Source organism: Podarcis cretensis (genome assembly GCF_951804945.1).
Source record: "Podarcis cretensis genome assembly, chromosome: 9".
In the NCBI taxonomy this organism is placed as follows: Eukaryota; Metazoa; Chordata; class Lepidosauria; order Squamata; family Lacertidae; genus Podarcis; species Podarcis cretensis.
In genome coordinates, this window is record NC_137178.1 from 44,909,977 (window position 1) to 44,931,111 (window position 21,135).

Sequence of the window (21,135 nt, forward strand, 5' to 3'; positions counted from 1 at the left end):
GCTATGGAAAGATGGCATACAAATAAACAACGGTTCATTTGGATGCTTGTTTTGCTAGCTGATTCAAGTGCCCTGTCCCAATTTACTTTATTAATGAGTGGTCTAGTGGGTCATGGGACCTACTGCTATTTCTTTTTAATAAGACCAGTAGCACCCTGGAGGAAATGTGGGTCTAAACTGAATAATCAATTAAGTTAAAAGAACAGCAACAACCATTCAGCCTCCTGCAACCTTGTGGTAGGTGGCCGCTTCTAAGTAGGAATATTATTATTACAATTTATTTCTTTATGCCCTGCCTTTTCCTCTGAAAAGGACTTATTTCTTGAATTCAAAATATAAGTTCATGTTCTTGGGGGGGGGGGGGGACCAAATTAGTGGTGGATGAAATACGCACCACACTTTTAAAGCACCACTTGCCAAAAGCACGGGAGCTACAGTTTGTTAAGGGTGCTGGGAACTGCAGTTTTGTGAGCAGGGATAAACTTGTTTCCAGGATTCGTGTGTGCGCTCTCAATGTGCTCTAAAGTTCTGTGCATGCAGGCGCTATTGTGAATAAAACTCACCAAAGAGCTAATTTAAAAATAGACCTAGAACTGAATAGCTCTCATTCTAAAGGATCCTTTTGATCGCTAAAGGAGCTACTGTAAACGCTCATAAGAGGCAAATAGCACACACGCAACCCGCGTATTTTGCGCTTTTTCGACGCGCACGCAGCTAAAAGAAGACTGAACAAGCGGTCGGGTACTTTCGCTCTTCTGACGGTTGAACAACACCCGCTCCTCCCAATCACAGCTCGGAAGCAGGAGTGACGCAGCCAACGGCGAATCACCGGGAGGCTGCTGTTAATTGGCGGGAGGAAGCGGAACCGAGGGCTCGTGGGTCGCAGGGTCTAGCCGGGTGGTTTACAGCGACGGACTCCTTCCCCCACTCTGAGGCGCACGCCGAGCGTGCCGGGAAGCTCTGCTTGGTTTCTTCCTCCGCGAACATGGTGAGCTCGGGAGGGCGATTGGGCTTCGGAAAGAGCGGAGGCGAGGGGGAATGTACACGACTCTTTGCCCAGCGCGGTTGTCTCAGCAAAGGCCCGTGCGAGAGAGACAGGCCTGTTCCGGCTCGTTTCCAGTGGCTGCAACCCACGAAAGCTCTGGCCAAAAATAGGTTTTCTGTCCTTTAAGGGGCTCCTGAACTGCTGCGGCCACTGCAGCAGGCCGCAAATGCTGTTGCATTGCAACTGCTACTATCTGGGGGGGGGGATTATTGGTATATATATATATATATATATGTGTGTGTGTGTGTGTGTGTGTGTGTATATGTATACACAAACACACACACATATATATTGATTTTGTTCTGTCTCTAAGACATCTGGGTATAGGGCGGTGTACAAATTCAATAAATCATCATCATCATCATCAGGACTTGAGTCCTACTGTGAATTCAGTGTGACTCATTTCTAAGCAGACGTGCCTGGAAACTACATTGCAAACGGTTAACAACGTTCCGTCCCCCCACCCATTCACACCTGCTTGTGCTTAGTAAGTTAGTAACTGGCTGTGTTATTTAATGTTTATGGAGAACATTTGTGCCCTGCTCTTCAGTCAAAGAGGCTCCCAGAATGGCTTACTTGGCCATCAATTGAAACAAGGCAGTCCCTGATTACAGGTTTTACAATCTTAAAACAGAACACGCAGTGGAAAAGGGGGTAGGGAGGGAAGAGGGGAAAGGATGGAGGCATGGATAAATAAGTAAGTACGTAAGAAAGAAAGATGCTACAGCCAATCTGGCTGCCATATATTGTAGAAAAGTACTGCATATAGTAAATGGCTGTCTGTATTATTGCTTGTGTATGAGCATATGTTTAATCACTAGTGGTTATTCACTGCTAGCTAACAGCCAGCCTATATCAGGTGTTTGCAGCATTTGTTCCTAGATAATCTATGGTATTTGGCAAGTTATTGGTAGCATCTGTGCTCAGATGCTACAAGAAAAGGTTATTCTCTGCACTGTATAATTAATATTTTTACTCTCTTGCACAATTATTTTCTGCTAGTTTTAGGGAAGATGAAGGACCTATAGGGGGCAGTGAAGTCTCTCTTTGAGTCCTTGAGATATTTTTAGGAAGTCCTGTCTTAGATTTCAACAGGTTTTCCCCTCAAACTTCCAACTACATCTTTGTGACCATTCTTCTTTTACATGTTATGTGGAAATGTTTTGTTAACTGAATCATTATATTATTTTGGTAATGAATAATAATAATAATAATATGAACAATAAAAATGAACAATAATAAGCAATACTAATTTTGTAGCACTTTAAAGTACCCAAAGCACTTCACTTGTATTGTGTAATTGTAGTTCCTACAATAATGTTGCATGGTAAGTCAATATAATTATCCCCCATTTTGCAGATGGGGTGGGGTCGAGTTTGAGAGTGTCTTGCCTCAGGCCACCTAGTGAGTTTATGACAGAGGTGAGATCCAAATTTCCTGACTTCTGATTTGTAGGTCAGTCTCTTAGTTGCTGCAGTATGGAATAGTGTGGTGATGCTACTCATTCTGTAACCACCCATAGCCTTTACTTGGAAATAAGTCTCATTGATGTTATGTTCATGGATCTTTTCTGAGTAAATATGCTCAGTGCTTCAGTCTAAGACTAAAATTCTATCCATTAAACTTAGTGAGATTTCTGCAAAACATATTATTGGGCAGCATAAGTGCATGAATAACTGCTTTTGAATACTTTTCATCATCACAAGAAATTCAGAAGAGGAGGTGAAATGTTTTGGCTTCATATGGAAAAATATAAAATCTGATTTGAAATGCTTCAGAGAAAATTAAGGCTGTAGTCCTGTGCCTGTTTACCTGGAAGTAATCCCCATTGAACTCAGTAGGGCATACTATTGAAAAGAGATGCATAGCATTACATTGTGCAATACTTCTATTTTTTATTGTCACCCTCTTCAAAAATGTCCCCAGTAATACTGTACTGAATACAAAATGAAAAACACACCATCTGCGCAACCTATTATCATAATTTGCTGCAGAGGAAACACATTTTTATTTTAGTTCTGGATGTCCCCCAACTGTGTGAGTTGGCTGGCAGTAAAATAAAAAATGTGATGGAACACTATGTTTGGAAAATGATTACCCCCTTCTTAAACTAAGCCTGCCAAGGTGGAAATGTGCTTTTCATTACACAAGACTCTGGGAAAGTTTGTTGTACATAGAGTAATAGTGTGATTTAGAACTCTTGGTGATTGACACAGAATATAAGGGAGAAAGCACGAAGGGCTGTTTACTCAAACCTTTAATTTTGAATTGAGTTTGGAAGATAATAGGGAGATTGTGTCAAAGAATACACTTGAGGTTAAATTATATTGGAGCCATCCTACATAATTAACAGAACAATCCTTGTGGAAAGACAGCATATAGGTAGAAGGGTCCAAGTGTAGCCTTCTCCAAGATATTTGGGTTTTATATGTGTTAACATTCAGTTATATAACCCCCACCCTACATAGCTAGTTTGATAGCTGAATATGAGTGTGTTGTAATGTTTCTGACTTTAAAAATTGCTTCAGGATAATGCAGCCTTTATGGTACCCTTCTGCGGTATGAATACATAAAATGTTGCTATTCCAATTCTCATAATGGACCTTAGGAAAATACACCCTTTAACCAAAATCGTGCCTGATTTTACAGAAATACATTTAAATAGAACAATTAAGCAACTGTTACATTTGTTAATGAAGTTGCTAATATAGGGTGTGCAGTTTTGTCTTTGGCTTTCTTCTCTTTTCATACCAAGAATGTTGTTGAACTCCCATCATCTCTGACTCAGCCATGTTAGCTAGGAATGATGGGAGCTGAAGTTCAACAACATCTGGAAGGCTACTGTTTGCCTCTCCCTGCAGGAGACAAATACAAGATACACTTTACTATAAATCCAGAAATAAACTTTATTTTGATGTTTGTAATTGCTTTGTAGCCCATTCATTGAATTTTTTCTTTTTTCATAGTGGTAGGTTTTCATTCTATTCTAGCTACTCATCTTTATCTCTCTTTTTAGGGGAAAAAACTTTTTAGCAATTCAATATTTTTCATCTTATTTTAGTTATAGCCCCTTCTATTCTAGAGTAGCTGGCAGGATAACAGTATGCTGAATTTGCTTTGCCCACTGTATTTGTGGATAGACACCAAGACTTCACGTGCTGTTTTTATTGTCACCAGTGTACTGAGGAAAACTGAGGGAGAGGGAAATGGGTCCTGGAAGTTATACAGAATTTTCATATGTACTAGACATGCAGTTGTCATTGGTTCTCTGCAACAAAAAGTATATTTTATCTATTCTTAATCTTCTGACAATCAGTTTCACAGAGTGACCCCCAAGTTCTAGTCTTAAGGAAGAGGGAGGGAAAAAAAATCTCAATTTTCTCTACAACAGGTGACTCTGGCTCACAGGCTAAATTTGGCAGTGTGATAGTTTTCCACAAACCATGCCCACCTGCCCTACTTCTGATTTCATAAGTAATCTTAGCTGTGGGGCAGGTAAAGACATGGCTGGATCACCTGCGCAACAGAGCAGATAGCCCCAGCTAGCTGTCACATATGGTATATGAGTGATAGGGGAAGTTCCCCACCTTGTTCTATTCTACCCATAATTCTGTACACCTTGTCGATGTCTCTATTTGGTCATCTTTTTCTTCCCTCTAAAAAGCTCAAACACCATAGCCTTTCTTTTGTGTTGAATGCATCTACTCTTGGATTCTTTTGATTATCCTAGTATGTACCTTTTTCATATCTCTCTCTCTCTCTCTCCCTCTCCCTCTCCCTCTCCCTCTCCCTCCCCCCCCCTCCTCGGTGACTAGAATACCATTCACCTGCTAGACACTATGCAGATAGTAAGGCCACCAGTGCATCTCATTGCTGTTTCCTGGTTCACAGCTAAGAGTCCTGGGATTCAGAAAGCTGATGTACTATAAGTGTTTGTGGAGTTGGAGGACAACAACACATTTAATGCAGATGTAAAAACTGAACATCCATAGTGGTTGTTTGAGATTAATTACCAAGTGCCTTATATAGATCCTGTTCATAATTCTCCCCTTGGTTGTTTTTAGTGCTCCTTCTAATATTTGTTAGTATGTTCTCATTATTGTAAACCTAGTTTAATTATTATCACTAACATTTCAAAAGGTAGACTGCAACAGGAGCTGTGTAGCCAGTAGCACCCCCACAATCCCATTGCACATACCAGCCAGGGTGAAATTTGCTGGGGGTGGGAAGGGAAGAAAAATTGGCCCTTCACTGTGCCAGTTCCTAGGCTGGTACAGCAAAGGCCTAGATCAAGTCCATTGCTGCCACGTGATGACAGCAGTGCTCAGGATCCAGTCTGTTAGCAGTGGGGTGTCGGGAATAAGTCTTATCAGCTGTGCATTTAGAAATTATTATTGGTATGTAAATTTGCTTTATCTCAGATAATAGCTTTATTGTTTTAGCTGGGTGTGTTTGTATTTCATCAATATGTAGATAAATACGCTGAGTCTATTAAAGTCTCTCATTTTAAATCCTTACTTTGGTAAATAGAATGTTTTAAGTGACATAATCTGTCTTGAATTTAAGGTTTGACTGTTTATTTTTCATCAGGTCCTGCTGCTTCTGAGCTGCCTTTCACCCGCATGCAATAACTCCCAAGAAGCCTTTGAAGGAAAATACTTCTCAAAATTCTTACTGTGTCTTTCTTCTGATTCTTTTTTTTCAGCCTAAAGCAGCAAAGGGCAAAAGGGGAGCACAGGAGAAGAAAGTCATCCATCCCTACAGCAGAAAAGCTGCTCAGCTTACAAAAGAAGCACACAAACAAGAAAGAAAGGAAAAGTGAGTCCCTTTCTACTCTTCAGAGGCAGGGAAGAGAAATACTGACCTGCTGGGTTCTTCAGAGATTTTTCTTGCCCTAGAAATGTCAAGAAATAACTGAGTTTGCAAGGCTTCTCTTAAAGTGGGTTAACAATATGATGAATTTACAGGTAGATATCTCCCTGACAGCCAATTACCACTAAGGCCATAAACACTTTCGCCTGTGATCTCACAGGATTGCTGACACATTAGAGGCTGTGATGGAAAACATCAAGCTACTGAAAGGCCTTCCTCTCAACCTGTTGCATCTTGACCATGCAACGACTGCACAAATATTCTTCAGCATAACTGTTTTCTAATGTCTGCATCAACGAAAGCTACTTTCAGAAGATCTTGCCATTTCTCATGATTCAGTTTTATAACGCTTGACATTTCTCATGTGGTTTTCGAAGGAACAGAATTGTAGAGTTGGAAGGGACCTTGACAGTCATCTAGTTCAAGCCCTTGCAATACAGGGATCTTTTTACCCCCTTTTGCTGTAGGTCAGGGGATTTTCAGGAGTGGCTTCGGATACAGAGTAGGCAAATGCAGTTGGAGTGGAGAATTGGGAGACATTGGACAGGTGGTGTAGACGTTCACTTGATCCTGCTCCAGAAAAGCAGCGCTTTCTTGGCTTGCACATTCTTGACTTACCTGTGTGCATGTATGTGAAAGGGGTGGGGGAAGTGAGAGGTTGCATTTTTCAGGGAGCGAGTGCTGTGAAGGTGCATCTGCTAAAGGTCTGCAAATGCAGATTGACTGAGCTTCTACACATTACCTGCTCTGGGTGAAATGCTCTCACTAGATCCCAGGAAAGGAGGTAGAAGAGGAGAAGCTAGTACAACAGTCAAAGTCAGCAGTACCAGAGACAATGACAGTGGCTTTTCTCCTGTTTTACAGCTGTATGGATCAGGGTTACAGCCCATGAAAGTCTTATACAGGTCTGGTATATGTGTGAGGGGTGGGTGGGTAGGGTGATGGTACACAGAGAGGAATCATAGAATCATAGAACCATAGAGTTGGAAGAGACCACAAGGGCCATCGAGTCCAACCCCCTGCCAAGCAGGAAACACCATCAGAGCACTCCTGACATATGGTTGTCAAGCCTCTGCTTAAAGACCTCCAAAGAAGCAGACTCCACCACACTCCTTGGCAGCAAATTCCACTGTCGAACAGCTCTTACTGTAAAGGAAGGTATAAGGAACCCATTTGCACTCCTTCATAATAATCTAACATTTTGTGACCTTAAAAAAGCACGCTTTTCTGTTACATAGTTTTAATATACAGGCGGACTCTTAGAATAGCATCTATATTGCCAGTGAATCATGGATCATGCACATATTTTAAAGTGCCAGGACATTCCTGTATTTCACAAGAAGTAATATGTCAACTGAGATTCTAACTGTATTTATATCCTAGAAATATACGCCTTCATGTTGACATGCAGAGCTTTTTACATATAGGATGCTCTTTCAAAGGTGTTCACCTTGTCTTCCTGAGTAATGATGTTTTGCTTCCGTTGACTATTATATGGGAAAGTATTTATGGCATTTGTAGGCGTGTAATGCTATTTCTATTGTAAATATATATTGCTCACCTATTGAAATAAAAGATTATAAAAGAGCAAAAATACTTCAAGGGAAAATATTGAACTGACAGAAGAGGACTTTCTGGAGACTCTAGCAAATGATGCATAATTTTTCTTCCTTTCTCACCCCCAATATTTACTTCATTCCTCATCTACTTACAGCTATGCCTCCCCTCAAGAACTCCCACTAGCAGCTTCTCTGAAGATCTGCCACAATCTGAATTTGTGGAATAGCAATGCTAGTAAACTTAGTCATAGTATGGATGACTAACTTTATTTTTATAACTGCATTCAGGCATGGCCTCGCCTGTATCAGCTATTACAAGAGAAAATAGAGCTGGGTATCATCAGTATACTGATCCTAATCTCCTGTTAACTGCCCCCAGTGGTTTCATATAGATTTTGAACAGCATTGGGGACAGATTTGTGCCCTATGGCATCCTGCAGGGGGCTGAGCCACAGTGACCCAATAATGCTCTTTGGTACGGACCCCATAAGCAGGAGTGAAACCACTGTAAAACTCTGCCTCATTCTCATGAACGTGAGAAATTTAATCTTACCATTCTGTCTTCCACCCCGCTATGTGTGTGTTTGCGTATGTGAGAGAGATAAGTTCTTTATATAGGGAATTATTAAATTGGAGCTGTCCTTTTGCAGGTTGAAAAATGAAAAGGCCTATCGTCTCAGCGTTGTGGGTGAGTGTGAAAAACTATTTTATTTTTAGGCTCCAAGTTCAGCAGAATTAAGTTTTGCAGCATGCCTTAAGCCTTTAAGCCTTTCTGGAAAAAAGGCAGCCTATACCTTTAGAATGACAATGCTCTCAGCTTGGCTTCATGAAAGCTGGTGAAGTCACTGCTATTGGGATACTTGGTTCCTTTGATGTCTGTTCTTTGAAGCACTTGCAGACATTTCTATTACTGCTTCCTTGTGGAGCTGCAGTGGGCATTTTGGCATCCTTCAGAATAGAATTGCAAATAGAATTTGGCCACATGTGGCTAGCTAAAGGTATCAGCTTTTTGCTTTGGATTTAAAGTGTGCATCTTGGAAACTGTGTTGTGTGATGTTTTTTTTAAACAAACAAACATCAGCGTTTCTAAAGTTCTGATTTGCCATTACTCACACTTAGTGCATCTAAACTTTTTTGCCTTTTACAAGCAAGTGGACTAACTTAGTTTTCCGCATCACATTGCCAAGATGCTTAACTAGCAAATACCTTGCCTGGCTCCTCTTTCTTCTCCTTCAGTGAGGGAATGGGAAAAGGTTGCAGCTCAGTGGTTGAACATACGTTTTACATGCAGAAGGTTCCAAGTTCCTTCCTTCCCCACAAAGGATGTTGGGTAGAAGGGTAGGGAAGAACCTCCTTCGGCATAGGAAGAGTTATGGCATATCCTGGCAAGCAGTGTTAGGCTGGCTGGACTAAATTGTCTGATGGTGAGGCAGTTTTATCTGTTCACTGTTAGTATTAACAATAGACACGGCTCCTGCATATTGAAGTTTTAGTTAGGAACATCACTGTCACATTTGTGCAGAAAGTCAGTCTTGGCTGTGCTGCTTCTCTGCTCCTATCTAAAAACAGGTAACTACAAAATCTTAAGAAGAGTGGTTTTTGCCACTTTCCCATTTTGTAAAGTATAGCTTGGATAAACATTTGATAAAGGTAATCTATGTCCTGTTCACAGCATATCCAGTTGATTCTCATAAGTGGCCACCTAGTCCTCTGCTGAAAACGTTAAAAGTTCTCCAACTTCCTAGGCATCTTAGTGCACTGTGAAACTGCAGCTCTACGTCTCAACCCTAGACCGCTGAAGTTCCATCTGAATCTCCTCCCCCTCGACACCAGTTCAAGACCCTAGCCTTGCTCCACCTCCTCCTTTGCTCCTTTCTCCTCTGGGTCCTCCTGCCCGCTGGGGTGTCGCCCTTTCTGGACTCTTCTGATGCTGATTCCCCGGATTCTTCCCCCTGCTTCCGGCGTGCTTTAGGACCTGGCTCCCAATCCGACCTCCCTGCTGTCCCGCGCTCCTGTACATTTGAACTTGGCGCGCGCGCCCAGCCGGCGACCTTCCTCCTGACCGTTACACTGCTCCTGTCACTGCTTCCCCCTTCGGGGGGGTTAGCTGGGTCTGACTTCCCCTCCGTTCCCTCACTCAGCGATAGGGGCGTGGTCAGCCCTGCCTCATCTTCTCTCCCCACTGGAGGGGAAGCCGGCCCTGACGCATGGGACTCTTCCCCCCCGCTACGCCCTGGTGGGGAAGCTGGTCCCGATCTCCAGCTGCTGCTTTGGGAGTCGCCGCTGGCCCCTTGCTTCTGGTGCGTCCTTCCCGGGACCCCCCTTGCCCTGGCCATCGGTGCCCCCTTCTGGGAATCTTCCGAATCGCTGGAGAAGCTCATGGAATCTCTCGGCCCACTGTCATACTCCCCTACGCTGCCCTCGGATTGTTCCCCTTCGCTCTCCGCTCTCTCTCTCCCCTGTGCCTCTGCTCCTGAACTCCTGACAATAAGTGACAAAAGATTGCCATAACCCATCATGCCTCTTGGGCATTCTTCTGACTTCTAGGAAATGCATGGCTCTTGACCACCTTTTGTCTTCTAACAGCCACTTCATGGGAGTTGGCAGCAGGGGCCTGTCCGGGAGCCAAGACTTCATTCTTGGATCCCATACAACTCTGTGGAACAAGTTCTCATCATTTAGCTAACTGCCCCTTAAAATATTTATCTCTTATTTGTTCCAGAAACAGTGGAAGGCTTTTACTTCACCTGTGTTATATAACAGGTGTAGTAAGCTCTTGAACACTTTTTTTTTCTTATAGGGGAAAAATTGCTTTGGTTTCAAAGTCACCTTGATCCCGACAAAGTGGAGTACACAAAAAAAGAAGCCTGTGAACTAACAGAAAAGTAAGTTTGCAGCACACAAGGAAACAGAAGGCCTGTTTTGGTGGATGCAAGAGTGATGATGGTGCATTCTCCCAGCTAGTGTTTACATGCATGGGATGCCTTTCCTTTGCCATTATTTCCCCCTTGATGTTCACCAGCTCTTGTCTTATTTCAACATTTTATGTGTGCTCAGTTTTCATGACTTTGTAAAGACTTAAGTATTACATGGCTAAAAAAGTAACTGTAATAATTAGTAATCCTTAGCTCATTAATGTTCCAGAATCATTTTATTTCAGTTGTGCAGAATTATTTTGCACCTATTTACAAGGATCTGTGAAATACTTGACCTCGTTTTTTATTTAAGTTGTTTAAAGCCAGGAGATAGGGAAAGTAAGTGAAAGCAGCATAAGCAATCTAGTACTTAATGAATTGATGTTATAATCAATATGGTTGGTGAAAATGTGTTCAAAAGAGGTGACACAGGTCTATTTTCTCCTTCCGAAAGCTGCTTACTGGGTGGGGTGGAGGAGCTGGGACAATTTCCCAGCTAGCGGGTCTCAGTTGCTTATCAAGAGGAAGAAGTGAGAAGACACCAACCTTGCTCTTCCTACAGCAGGCTTTAGTGTGAGTGTGTATGGTACTATCCTGGAAGCATGAATAGCCCTATACTCTCCAATTTTATTTCTACCTTCTGGGAAGCTAGCATAGTGGCTTCACCCTGCCACTTTGTTCCCTTCATAGCTTTCTCCTGCTCTGTCATGTGAAATCATGGGTGGGGAATGCTTTTCAGATGGAGGGCGTCACTACATGGCAGCTATGAGTGGAGCCAAAAGTGGATGGAACAACCCCAGGTCTCTCACATAGCACACATTCATCCATTCATATTCTCACACACAAACACCCACACCACGCTGCTCTTGTTCCTCTACTCCTTTCCTTTGCAGCAATGACACCTGAAGAAGCCTCCCTTTGGAGCCACTGTAAGTCCTTTAAAAAATCTTAATTGCTTCATCAGGGATTTCCAGAGGGAGGGTGATCTCAGAGGTGCCTGTCTGCAACCCCTTCTGCCACCCCACCCCCAAGCAGTTAACACTTCATTGCCAGTGGAAGGCATTTTTCAAGCCTAATTGCTGCATGGAGTTGGAGCTAGGAGCAGAAGGCCCTGTGGGCTGTATCTGTCCTACAGGCCAGAGGTTCTTCACTCTTGTGATGCATATAGATCATAGGTATAGACCAGTGTTTCCCAAACTTGGGTCTCCAGCTGTTTTTGGACTACAAGTCCCATCATCCCTGACCACTAGTCCTGCTCGCTAGGAATGATGGGAGTTGTAATTCTAAAAAAGCTGGAGACCCAAGTTTGGGAAACCCTGGTATAGACAGTGAGTTGTTGTTGTTGTTAAAAAGGTGCCAGTACTTAAGACCTCTGTTAGAGCTGGTTCTTGTGGGCTTTGTAGAGCAACTGCAAGGGTGTAATGTTTGAAGGATGAAAACCTTTCCCCACATTGACATTTTTACTGTGTTACAGTTATTTGCAGCGTTTCAGCGATGAGTTGGAGCAGATTGAACTGCGTAACAGTATTAAAGGACGGCAGGGCAGACAGCACAGTTCCAGAGAAACAGCCATCAAACAGACTATGGAACGTGAAAGACAGATGTATGAAGGATATGGGCTAGGTATGACTGTGTTACTGCCTTGCCATGCTAAGAACTGAATCTGTTATGAATAATTTCTTGCAGGCAAATCAGAACTCTATACAGGGCAGTAGTTCACTGGATTTCTGCTTTTGGACATAACCCCCTTCCATAACCTGCAACAGTTTCCTTAGCATTATTTTCCTTTAATTTACTGTGTGACACCCTCCCCTCCCCAGTGCAGTTGTATCTCACATGGCCTTCACAATTGTGGGTTAGAATCTCCATGGGGGGAAGCTGGTGAGTAGATACTTGAGTTGCTTGGGAATCCTAGGAATCAAAAAAAGGCAGTGCAGTTTTGAGAGGGTTAGTCTGCCATCTTGATTAAAAACGACATCCATTTGTATCTAAACGTAGATGAAAACCTGCCTTCGATCTCAGGACCCACTGTGCAAAATTTGGTTACAATATCTTAAGGTTTCCAAATGCAGAGTAAACAGACACACACAAGACAGGCAACTCTGTATTATTCAAGAAGCAGAAGGAAAACTCATTTTAAAGGTTGCATGTTGTATACAAGCTAAAAATACACCTCAGCAATATTCAGAAAGTGTGATTTGTTGGTGACCCTCTCCTTGTTAAAATCATTCATTCCTTGTTAATGCTCCTGCTGTGGATGTTGGCACAATGTCTGTACCGAGCTTCAATTTAAGGAAAATTGTTGCAGCAGATAGAACCTGCAGTCTAAAATCAAGAAGTCATTTAGACCATGTAGTGTAACTTAGTTTTAAAACCTTTGGCGTCTCCAGGAAGTCTCCCCCCACCCTGAAGTTTCCTTTCTCTTAATGAGAGAGAATTTTTGTAGGCTTGGTTTAATTAATTCTTTTCTTGCCGAAGATAAAGTTTCTCATCCCTTTTCGGAAGAGAAAAATAAGACTATCTGGACTTGTATAAGCAGCAAAATAGGAAGGCTTATGTGTTCTTCCAAGATTTGTAGGTGTTAAGCAATGAGCAAACTGTCTCACTTTATGTTGTCATGGTGCGTGGTGGCGCACTGCCCTCCTAACCACGCCCTGGAGCCAGTTTGGGGCATGGCAGTGAGGGCAGGGAAATCACAAGATTGGTGGCAAGACTTGCAAGTGCCCACACATCTGTTCCTGTCGCTACTGCCATCAACCTGGTACTCCTCTGCTATGCGCTCTGGCTTCTGTCACAGGGTTCCATTGCGCCAGAAGCAGTTTAGTCATGTTGGCCACATGACCTGTGTTGGCCACATTACCCTCATGTTGGCCACATGACAAGCTGCCTGCAGACAAATGCCGGCTCCCTTGGCCTGAAGCGAGATGAGCGCTGCACCCCATAGTCGCCTTTGACTGGACTTAGTCGTCTGGGGGTCCTTTACCTTTTACTCCTCTGCTCTTGCTGTCACATCCCATCCTGGTCCTGGTGAGCAGTAGCACTACTGCAGTTGAGAGAGTGGTGTGCTGGCAGCTCACACAACACAAGTGTTTGTTCAGCAAGCTGCATATGTTTTTTAAAAAATAGTACAGTAACAAACTGGGCCAGGCAAATCAGCAGGTGTTGCCTAAAGATCAGAGGCTTTCTGGCAATTGGAGACAGGGGTTTCCAAAGAGATTCTGTGACCTTCCCAGAGTTTCTATACCTGCCTTAATATATCAAACCCCCAAACCCGTGGTTGATGTTACTTTCCATGCATCATTCTTTTCACTTTCCTTTGCTGTGCTGTGTCATTGGCTGAAGGCAAAACGGAATTAGTAGGTTTTACTGAAAATTTTATCTTCCCCCTTCCTGTTCCTGTCAGTATGGTACATGAGCAGTTTGGGCTTTCAAGCACTCTGTTCTTGGCTGTTAATAGCTCCATTTTGGGGAACTGCATGCTGATGTCAGTAATCTGCAAAATAAATCCAAAATCCTACACCCCTGACACACACAATGGCTGAATGAATCAACTACTAGACAATGGACAGTTTCGTGTTAATTCAGTCAGAACATTGCAATATATATTTAGTGTCAAAGCGTCCATCAGAATAATCTCATGCAGCAGTCAAATTGGGAACTGCATGCTTTAAAGCTCTCAATGTCAAGAGTGTTCGTTCTGCACCGATAATTTTTTTCTGCTCTACCTTTCTCACGATCACCTATGTTGAATGAGCAATTTGCTAGTATAACTACCCTGCTCTGCCCCAATCTGCTCCCTGAAATTGCAAGGCGGCTGTGACACCTGCTTGTTATGGGTCTTACTTCAGTGGATTCTCAGATGAGCTAGTTGTATTTGGCAAAGAAATATACTTCTCTGATTAGGAGTGGTTTGATTAAAAGCTTTCAATCAACTAAAATGGTGTCCCTGATTGGGCATCGGATTTTTCAAAACATATTTTTAAACACAAGTGTTTCTAGAAACTCCATACGGCAAGCACCACCTTGAAGCATTCTCCCTTATGTAAAACACAGGACATATTCTTCTTCTAAGACTATGTTTGCTGTAATACTTGTTTCATCCAAAATGAAGGGGGGGGGAAGTATTCTTGCTTCAGAAATGTTTATTAATTATATACAAATTTAATCAGCCAACTAACACTCCTATGCAAATTTAATCAGTCAACTGACACTCATATCATATGATCAATTTAAATTGTCTTCAATTGAATTGCAGCCCTGCTTTTAATGGTAGCTTTCTTTAAACAATTTGTTTTTTGCTCTTTGTTAGGGGCATGACCTTGAGACATCTAAAGCGGCATTTCAGTGCAGCCTTCCCCAACCAGGTGTTCTCCAAATTGTGGGTAGGGGGCTGACTGGGGCCAAGAGGAGTTGTAGCTGAAAACATCTGGAGTTGCTATGATTTTGACCTTTGTAAGTAGTATAATCAGTAGAAAAATGATGAGAATTCAGTAGATGAAGTGCACTATCTGGCAAGGTTTTATTTTGTTTCAGAATCTCTGAGCACAGATGTTATATAATCTATGGTGTTGTGCATTTGGAGATACTGTAAGATTTAGTATGTGACCAGTAATATAACCACAGCTGTAAACTGTTGGACAAAGGAATCAGAAGTGAGGTATTATCATTATCACCACTGATACATGCACGAAGATCATTGAGGTTTAGCCAAATTCAAAAAGCTCTCAAAAGAAGCACCCTCCCCTGATGTATAGTAGTACTTAACAGGTTGGTGCTAAAGATGCTTTCCCTAATAATTCTTTCTTTCATAGTAGACAGAACTCTTGGCAAGAGTCCAGTATTTGTTTTCTGAAGGTTGGGGGTGTGGAAATTCTCAGTTTCTTCTAGGTAGGTACTAAGTCTCAGAGCAAATTGATTAGTCTCTTTCATACTATCAGAACCAGAAGTAGAGGGTCCTTCAGCTAGCCTTTTAAAGTGTCTCAAATCAAAATTTCTGTTTAGAAATGGTTGGATGATCTTGGTTTTTATTCTGTTTCCAACAGAGATCCCTGACATTGTGAACTCGAAGCACCTTAAAACATTCAGGTGAGTTGTTTTCTTATTTAAACTCACTCATGCTGTAGCAGTTCGTGGGGGGGGGATGTCAGTGTGGGGCAGTCTTCACGTCAGAACAAAGTTTGGTCACTCCCAAGTCCTTAATTTAAGGCGGAACACATTAAATTCACTGATAGAAATGTTTGATTAGCAGTGGTTTCCATGGTCTAAACTACTGTCATTTCCCCTCCTTTCCCTACTTCACAGTACCTGGGATGGTGATTTGCAGAAGCTACCAAACATTAAAATGAGGAAGATATCCAGGAAAGATGCTCTTAGCAGTTTAACTAAGAAGGCAACAGTTGAAGCTGAGATGGACTTGGATGTAGCAAAGGATGCAGAGAAACAAATGCTTGCTGGTATGGGAAATGACAGCTGAAGCAAATTGCCAAGCTGCTATTTTAATGTTCAGTTAGAGTTAGACTAAATCACATTTTGAGTGTAAATGTGACAGGACATCTTGACGATGACCAGCACTGTAATTTAGCCTTCAATTCATGATGTAATAAGATGATGTTGCATCATTGTCTTTTGAAAAACATTAAAATATTTCAAGTTCATAGACGTAGCAACTAGATGCGGGGTACTCTGACCATGCTGAATTTATTTAAAGCAGCAGGTGAAGGGAAGGGTGAAAAAGCTACTCCTTTTGACAGGTTCTTCCCAGCTGGTTTTTTCTTGGAGAGTTGCTATAATGTCTATTTTGCTGCTATAATGTCTATTTTGGCCCAAATGGATCCATTTTTATCATGCGCTTTCAGGATGTCATTCAGTAGGTTTAGGGCTGGGATGGCTAATATGTGGCTGTCCAAATGTTGTTCGAGTCCAACTCCTGGCATCCCAGTCAGCCATGCTGTCTGGGGCTGTTAGGAGTTGGGGTTCTGTGACATCTGGAGGGTCAGTGGTTAAGCACTCATGCTTGGGTTAGGAGGATGATGTTAACATGGTGCATTCTTGAGAACTGGTTCTCCTTGCCACCCTACCGCCCTTCTTCCTGGATAAGACTGTTATATAAAATTGTAACCGTGCAGTGGCAGCTTTCAGGTTTTACCAGTGCAGAATTTGTGGGTTGCAGTGCCCTCAAAAATCCAGAGTGTATGACCACTTGGCCCTCTTGCTCAGTGCCTGTTTGCACTGGCTTGGCCTGTTGTGCACTGAAATGTTCTTTTCTCCATAGGTGGTGCATGGTGGGATGTCTCTTACCATTTTGTAGCCTTGTTATCTTTTTCTGCTCTTTAGATTTAGCAGCCTTATTGTGTTATGCCACATACACCCCTGCCCCAAGTTGCCGCATCATTTTCTCAAAATTTGAAATGCATTCATTGGCTCGGAAAGGGTTGGCAGTCCATATTATCAACATATACGATCGCACTTTAAAAGCAAATGACTTACAAGTAACCCCTAGAGGCATCTGTTTAATACAAATACAGATTTGTTTCACAACAATTAGTAGTTTATATTAAGTTTCTTTCCCATCCCAAATACCTTTTTAATACACAAGTCACCCACAAAAGCATCTAAGCTCTTTTGCAAAAGAGAACTGGGTAAAACAAGTAACAAAACTTTTGGGTCTCAACAATATACACAGTAAAATATTTGCATCGTAGATTGCATTGCAGTGCAAGTTTCAAAATTTGACTGCTAATTTTGGTGGTGGAGTTGTGTACTGATGTACACATTTTAGAACCGAACTATTGAATGCTTTCCAGCAGTGGCAATAGCACCAAGTAGGCTGCTTAGTTATGCTTGTAAAGCTAATAGAACAATCCATAGGGGAACTCCCCTGATAGCCCCATACAGAGTTGATGAAGACAATTAATTTGGCATTTAACACTACCTCATTGTTAACTTTTCATCATCTTTGTTTTCTAAGGGTAACCTTATTCCACCATGTAAACATTTTCTTTGATACAACTTCTGATATATCTAATGGTCATCTATTAACTGGCACTAGAAAAGACAGATAACACTATATAGTCTGTGTGTGACAACTGGCATCTCCATTTCATGAAAAAAAGTGGTAACTATTCCTTCATAGCTGCTTCAGCCAGCTGCATTGAATTTCAGAAGCATCATCTTAAAAAGGAAAAGGTCTTGCTTCTAAGCAATGGAACCATACATGGTCCTCCTGGTGATAAAAAAACTTTCTGCCCTATGCATTGTGATTTATAGTCATGCCCGTCTCCATGAATCCAATGCTTTATTGCTATGCCGTTGGGAGAAATAATCAGTTGGCCTTCTTTTAATGTGCTAAATGCATGGGGACCTAAAGATGAAACATTGATGATTTGGTTGCATTTTAGTGGAATTCGGTAAGCAATTTATATTGTGCCCTGTCCAGTATGATGCGATGTGCTGCAGCTGCCTTATCTTTTAAAGTATTTATATCACAGTAGTGAGCTGTTTTATGCAAAGCAATGGTACATTATTATAAATGGCTATAGCTGGGCAGAAAATCACCAGGTTAGCTATCACTTCAGTTTATAGTTAGACTATATCTGGATGTTTGTGTGTCTTTTTCTTAGTGAAATGGATATGAACCACTCAGTTTGGAATTAATTTTATTCTGATCTTAATTTTGTTCAGTCCCTCCTATGACCTCTATTCAAATACACAGTGTTCTAAACCCCACAAAGAATTTGTGCGGCTCCTTCATCTGACAGTTTAAATGTTAAAATGCATTTCTTCATTTTAGCATTAAAGTCTTCATCGATGGGTTATTTATGCAACTTCTACTCAAGATCCCCATTATCAACTCTTTTTGCTAAACTATTATCTTACATAATCTCATTTTAATGTTTCCAACTAGTGCCATGATTCCAATAAGAGAGGCCTTATTTCAACTACTGAAATCACTGGGGAAAGGCCCATTAATTTTAAGGAGGCTATGTGCTTTTTGCAATGTCTCAGCTTATCCATCACATACATCTGCTAAGTCTTTTCAGAATCTATGTCTTACTGTGTTTTTATAAGTATGAAATATGAAATGTAGTCCTTTTTAAAAATTACTTAATCCACTGCAGTTTGCCACCATAAGTTCCTCTCATTACTAGTAACACTGTTCTTGTATAACTCACATTACTTGGGCACAACTCACAATACATTCAACAAGCATAAGAGTGGTATAAGGACAGGTGCAGTGCCCTTTCTTTTTAGGACATCCAATCATTTAGTCTGCTGAGGTACATCATTCTGAAATGGTATGCCAAAGTTATTGGCTTTCCCCCCATGCATGTCATCCCTGCTGGGTACAACATGATACTGATATATATCTTCTGCATTTTCTATTTAGTCACACTTCAGTCTTACATTACTATGCTAAAACCACAATAGTAACAACTGAACTACTGAACCATTAATGATTCAGCTTTACTCCTGTATAGAAGGTACCACATACTTTGTCAATTTAGTGGACATCAGAGAGATACTGGCATATGGGTAATGCTGCCTACTTTGACTCTTTCAATACTGTCCTAACAAGTTTCTGAATCTGTTCTATCCTGATCTCTTAAACAAAAGAATAGAATTTAATCTCCCACCCTTTGCATATTTTACACACTAATATGTAAGTACTAAAAACATGTTTTCAAGGTTTCCTGCTGCTCTGTCTGCAATATATCTCTGATTATAGAACATATTACCCTTTAGCAGGATTTTGGAGGTGGCAGGAATATTCTGTCAATTTTAGCTCTTATGAATAAGGAGCAGTCAAATTGCTGCACCAAATGAATATAAAAATGTGAAAGAAAATGATCATTTGTGCATACAAGGGATATTTTCAGCTACCTAGTTTACAAATACTCACATTTTAAACATACGTTTTCAATGGTAACTTTTGGAAAGGATTTCCTTCATATCGCCTTCAAACCATATATGCTGCAGGTCAGCCACCTCTTTGTAAAATTATCACATTACGAGGTTCGGGTACTTTGTGCTATGGTGCATATCTCTTTCCATGACTTTAAGGGTAAATATGAATCATTTTAAAAATTGCCTTGAAGAGAGTGTGTCCAAGATTACGATAATTAGCAAAAAAGACCATAGTAACAAATAGATGTAAGGGTTTTCTCCTTGTAAACAGAACACTGGTAGTAAATCTGCATATGCAGCTCTTTTCAGCCATAAACAGTGGTACTTGCCATGTTTGTTTGCCTGTTCGAAAGTCATCTCTGATGCGCTTTCTTCTTTGCATTTTCACTATGCTTAGCCACTTCACAATTACATTCCAGAGGTAACGTGTAGCTTCTCTTGATCGATTTCCCCATTTGTTCTTCCTTCAGATTTACTTAGTGGTTTTGCTGTTTTAATGTGGCTGAACAGTAGGAAAGCACATTACTTTGTTCTTCAGTAAAGAAAGAGAAACGCAGCTTCCATCAAACCGGCATCACATCAGAAACAGTTTCTTCTCCTGATTGTTGAGAGTTTGTACCTGTCTGTGATACTGGCACCACTACGGAGTCTTTGATTTCAGTGTTCTGATTGGAGGAATAATTTTTCTCCTCTAGTTTTTTGGCAGTGTCTGGACAGTTTTGAACAAATATCACTCGATTGTAAGCCTTAAGCCTTCGCCACAATTGAATGTAGACTTTACATTGCACGTACATGAAGACAAGGCCTCCCGTGAACCCAATGGCCACCACAACCAATTTTGTCCAAAATGGCCACTCCAGCACACCTTTCAGAGTTAAAAAGGGGGTGAAAGAGGTAGAGTTAATATTACTGTTTCATTTCCCTGCAAAGTTGCTATTTGCTTCTAAATTGCGCTTAGTGAAACCTCCTGACACATAGAGGCTGCAAAGGCTCCCCCTACCAGCTCAGTTCCTAAGGCCTCTCGTGTTGAGCAGTGAAGCTCTGAAGTTTTCTTAATATTATGGTTTTAGATATAGGAGGGTTCCCAGTAATGAATTTGCCTGTACTGAACAGAAAGAATAATTATTTGCTCATGCATGCAAGCTAAACTTTCCTGCCATTTATGTCAAAGGGTTCAAGTCCATGAGATTAGATGGGGGAGAAGCTCTAGGCTGTCATAGGCTGCCTATGGAGTTCCCATAGGAATCTAGTTGGGTACTGTGAATAGGACTCTGGATTAAATGGGTCCTTTAGGCCTCTTTAAGTTTTAAACCGGATGTGGAAATCACTTATTTGGGGTCACCCCCTGTCAGTTACCCACATTTGCAATTGACTTTTAGGTCCTTCAAGTCACTACTTTGGGCAGAGCAATTCTGTTTAACATTTATTTACAGAAAATCCTTTTACCCATGAGATATTTCTTTTGAGTGAGTTAAGATTTGCTAGAAGAGAAATTGTTTCCTGCAGGATATAACTTTTAAAATGCTCTTAATGCCGCTGAGATTAAGAATCTTGCCTATTTGAATGCCAAGTGTATAATTTGCCACTGTATAATTTAAGCTTGCCGAGGGCAGTTTTACTGGGTGTATGAAAATGTTAAACACATCAGTAAAATATCATTTTTGTTTCATTTATTTTTTGCCTAGCAGGATCTCTTAAGCTTGAAAAAGAAAAATAAGGCATGCATATATACATTTTTAAATGGAAAAATGCAACGTTGGAAATTGTATTTCAGAGCAATCTTGGGCACAGTGATACTCAATGTTTGTTTCATGTATACTCAGTTGCTTGTCTTTAGAAT

At 41.3% G+C, this 21,135-nt stretch overlaps 2 protein-coding genes across 8 annotated transcripts in view; one reads left to right on the forward strand and one right to left on the reverse strand.

Annotated features, from left to right (window-relative positions):
- Positions 1-843: 843 nt before the first annotated feature.
- On the forward strand, positions 844-16,045 carry TMA16 (translation machinery associated 16 homolog). Of its 2 annotated transcripts, none has more exons than XM_079991464.1 (7): positions 844-988; positions 5,751-5,863; positions 8,127-8,164; positions 10,277-10,361; positions 11,866-12,014; positions 15,434-15,476; positions 15,693-16,045. In XM_079991464.1, the coding sequence occupies exons 1-7, from the start codon at positions 986-988 to the stop codon at positions 15,862-15,864; spliced, it is 603 nt and encodes a 200-aa protein (XP_079847590.1). In that variant the 5' UTR covers positions 844-985; the 3' UTR covers positions 15,865-16,045. The 2 variants fall into 2 exon arrangements, with proteins under 2 accessions (XP_079847590.1, XP_079847589.1); XM_079991463.1 differs by lacking the exon at positions 844-988 and adding an exon at positions 2,443-2,466.
- An 824-nt stretch (positions 16,046-16,869) lies between these two features.
- The window catches only part of MARCHF1 (membrane associated ring-CH-type finger 1), a 117,655-nt gene continuing 113,389 nt past the window's right edge, over positions 16,870-21,135 (reverse strand). For all 6 annotated transcript variants that reach the window (XM_079991410.1, XM_079991406.1, XM_079991411.1 and 3 more), the window contains one exon: positions 16,870-20,160. In XM_079991410.1, coding sequence (XP_079847536.1) covers positions 19,859-20,160 — 302 coding nt within the window. In that variant the 3' untranslated portion in view covers positions 16,870-19,858. The remainder of the gene's footprint in view (positions 20,161-21,135) is intronic.

What these genes read in the sequence shown, in the direction of transcription:
- TMA16 (XM_079991463.1), top strand. An exon ending in CTATCGTCTCAGCGTTGTGG is followed by an intron (nt 8,165 to 10,276) that starts GTGAGTGTGAAA and finishes TTTTTCTTATAG; the next exon opens with GGGAAAAATTGCTTTGGTTT. An exon ending in GCCTGTGAACTAACAGAAAA is followed by an intron (nt 10,362 to 11,865) that starts GTAAGTTTGCAG and finishes ACTGTGTTACAG; the next exon opens with TTATTTGCAGCGTTTCAGCG.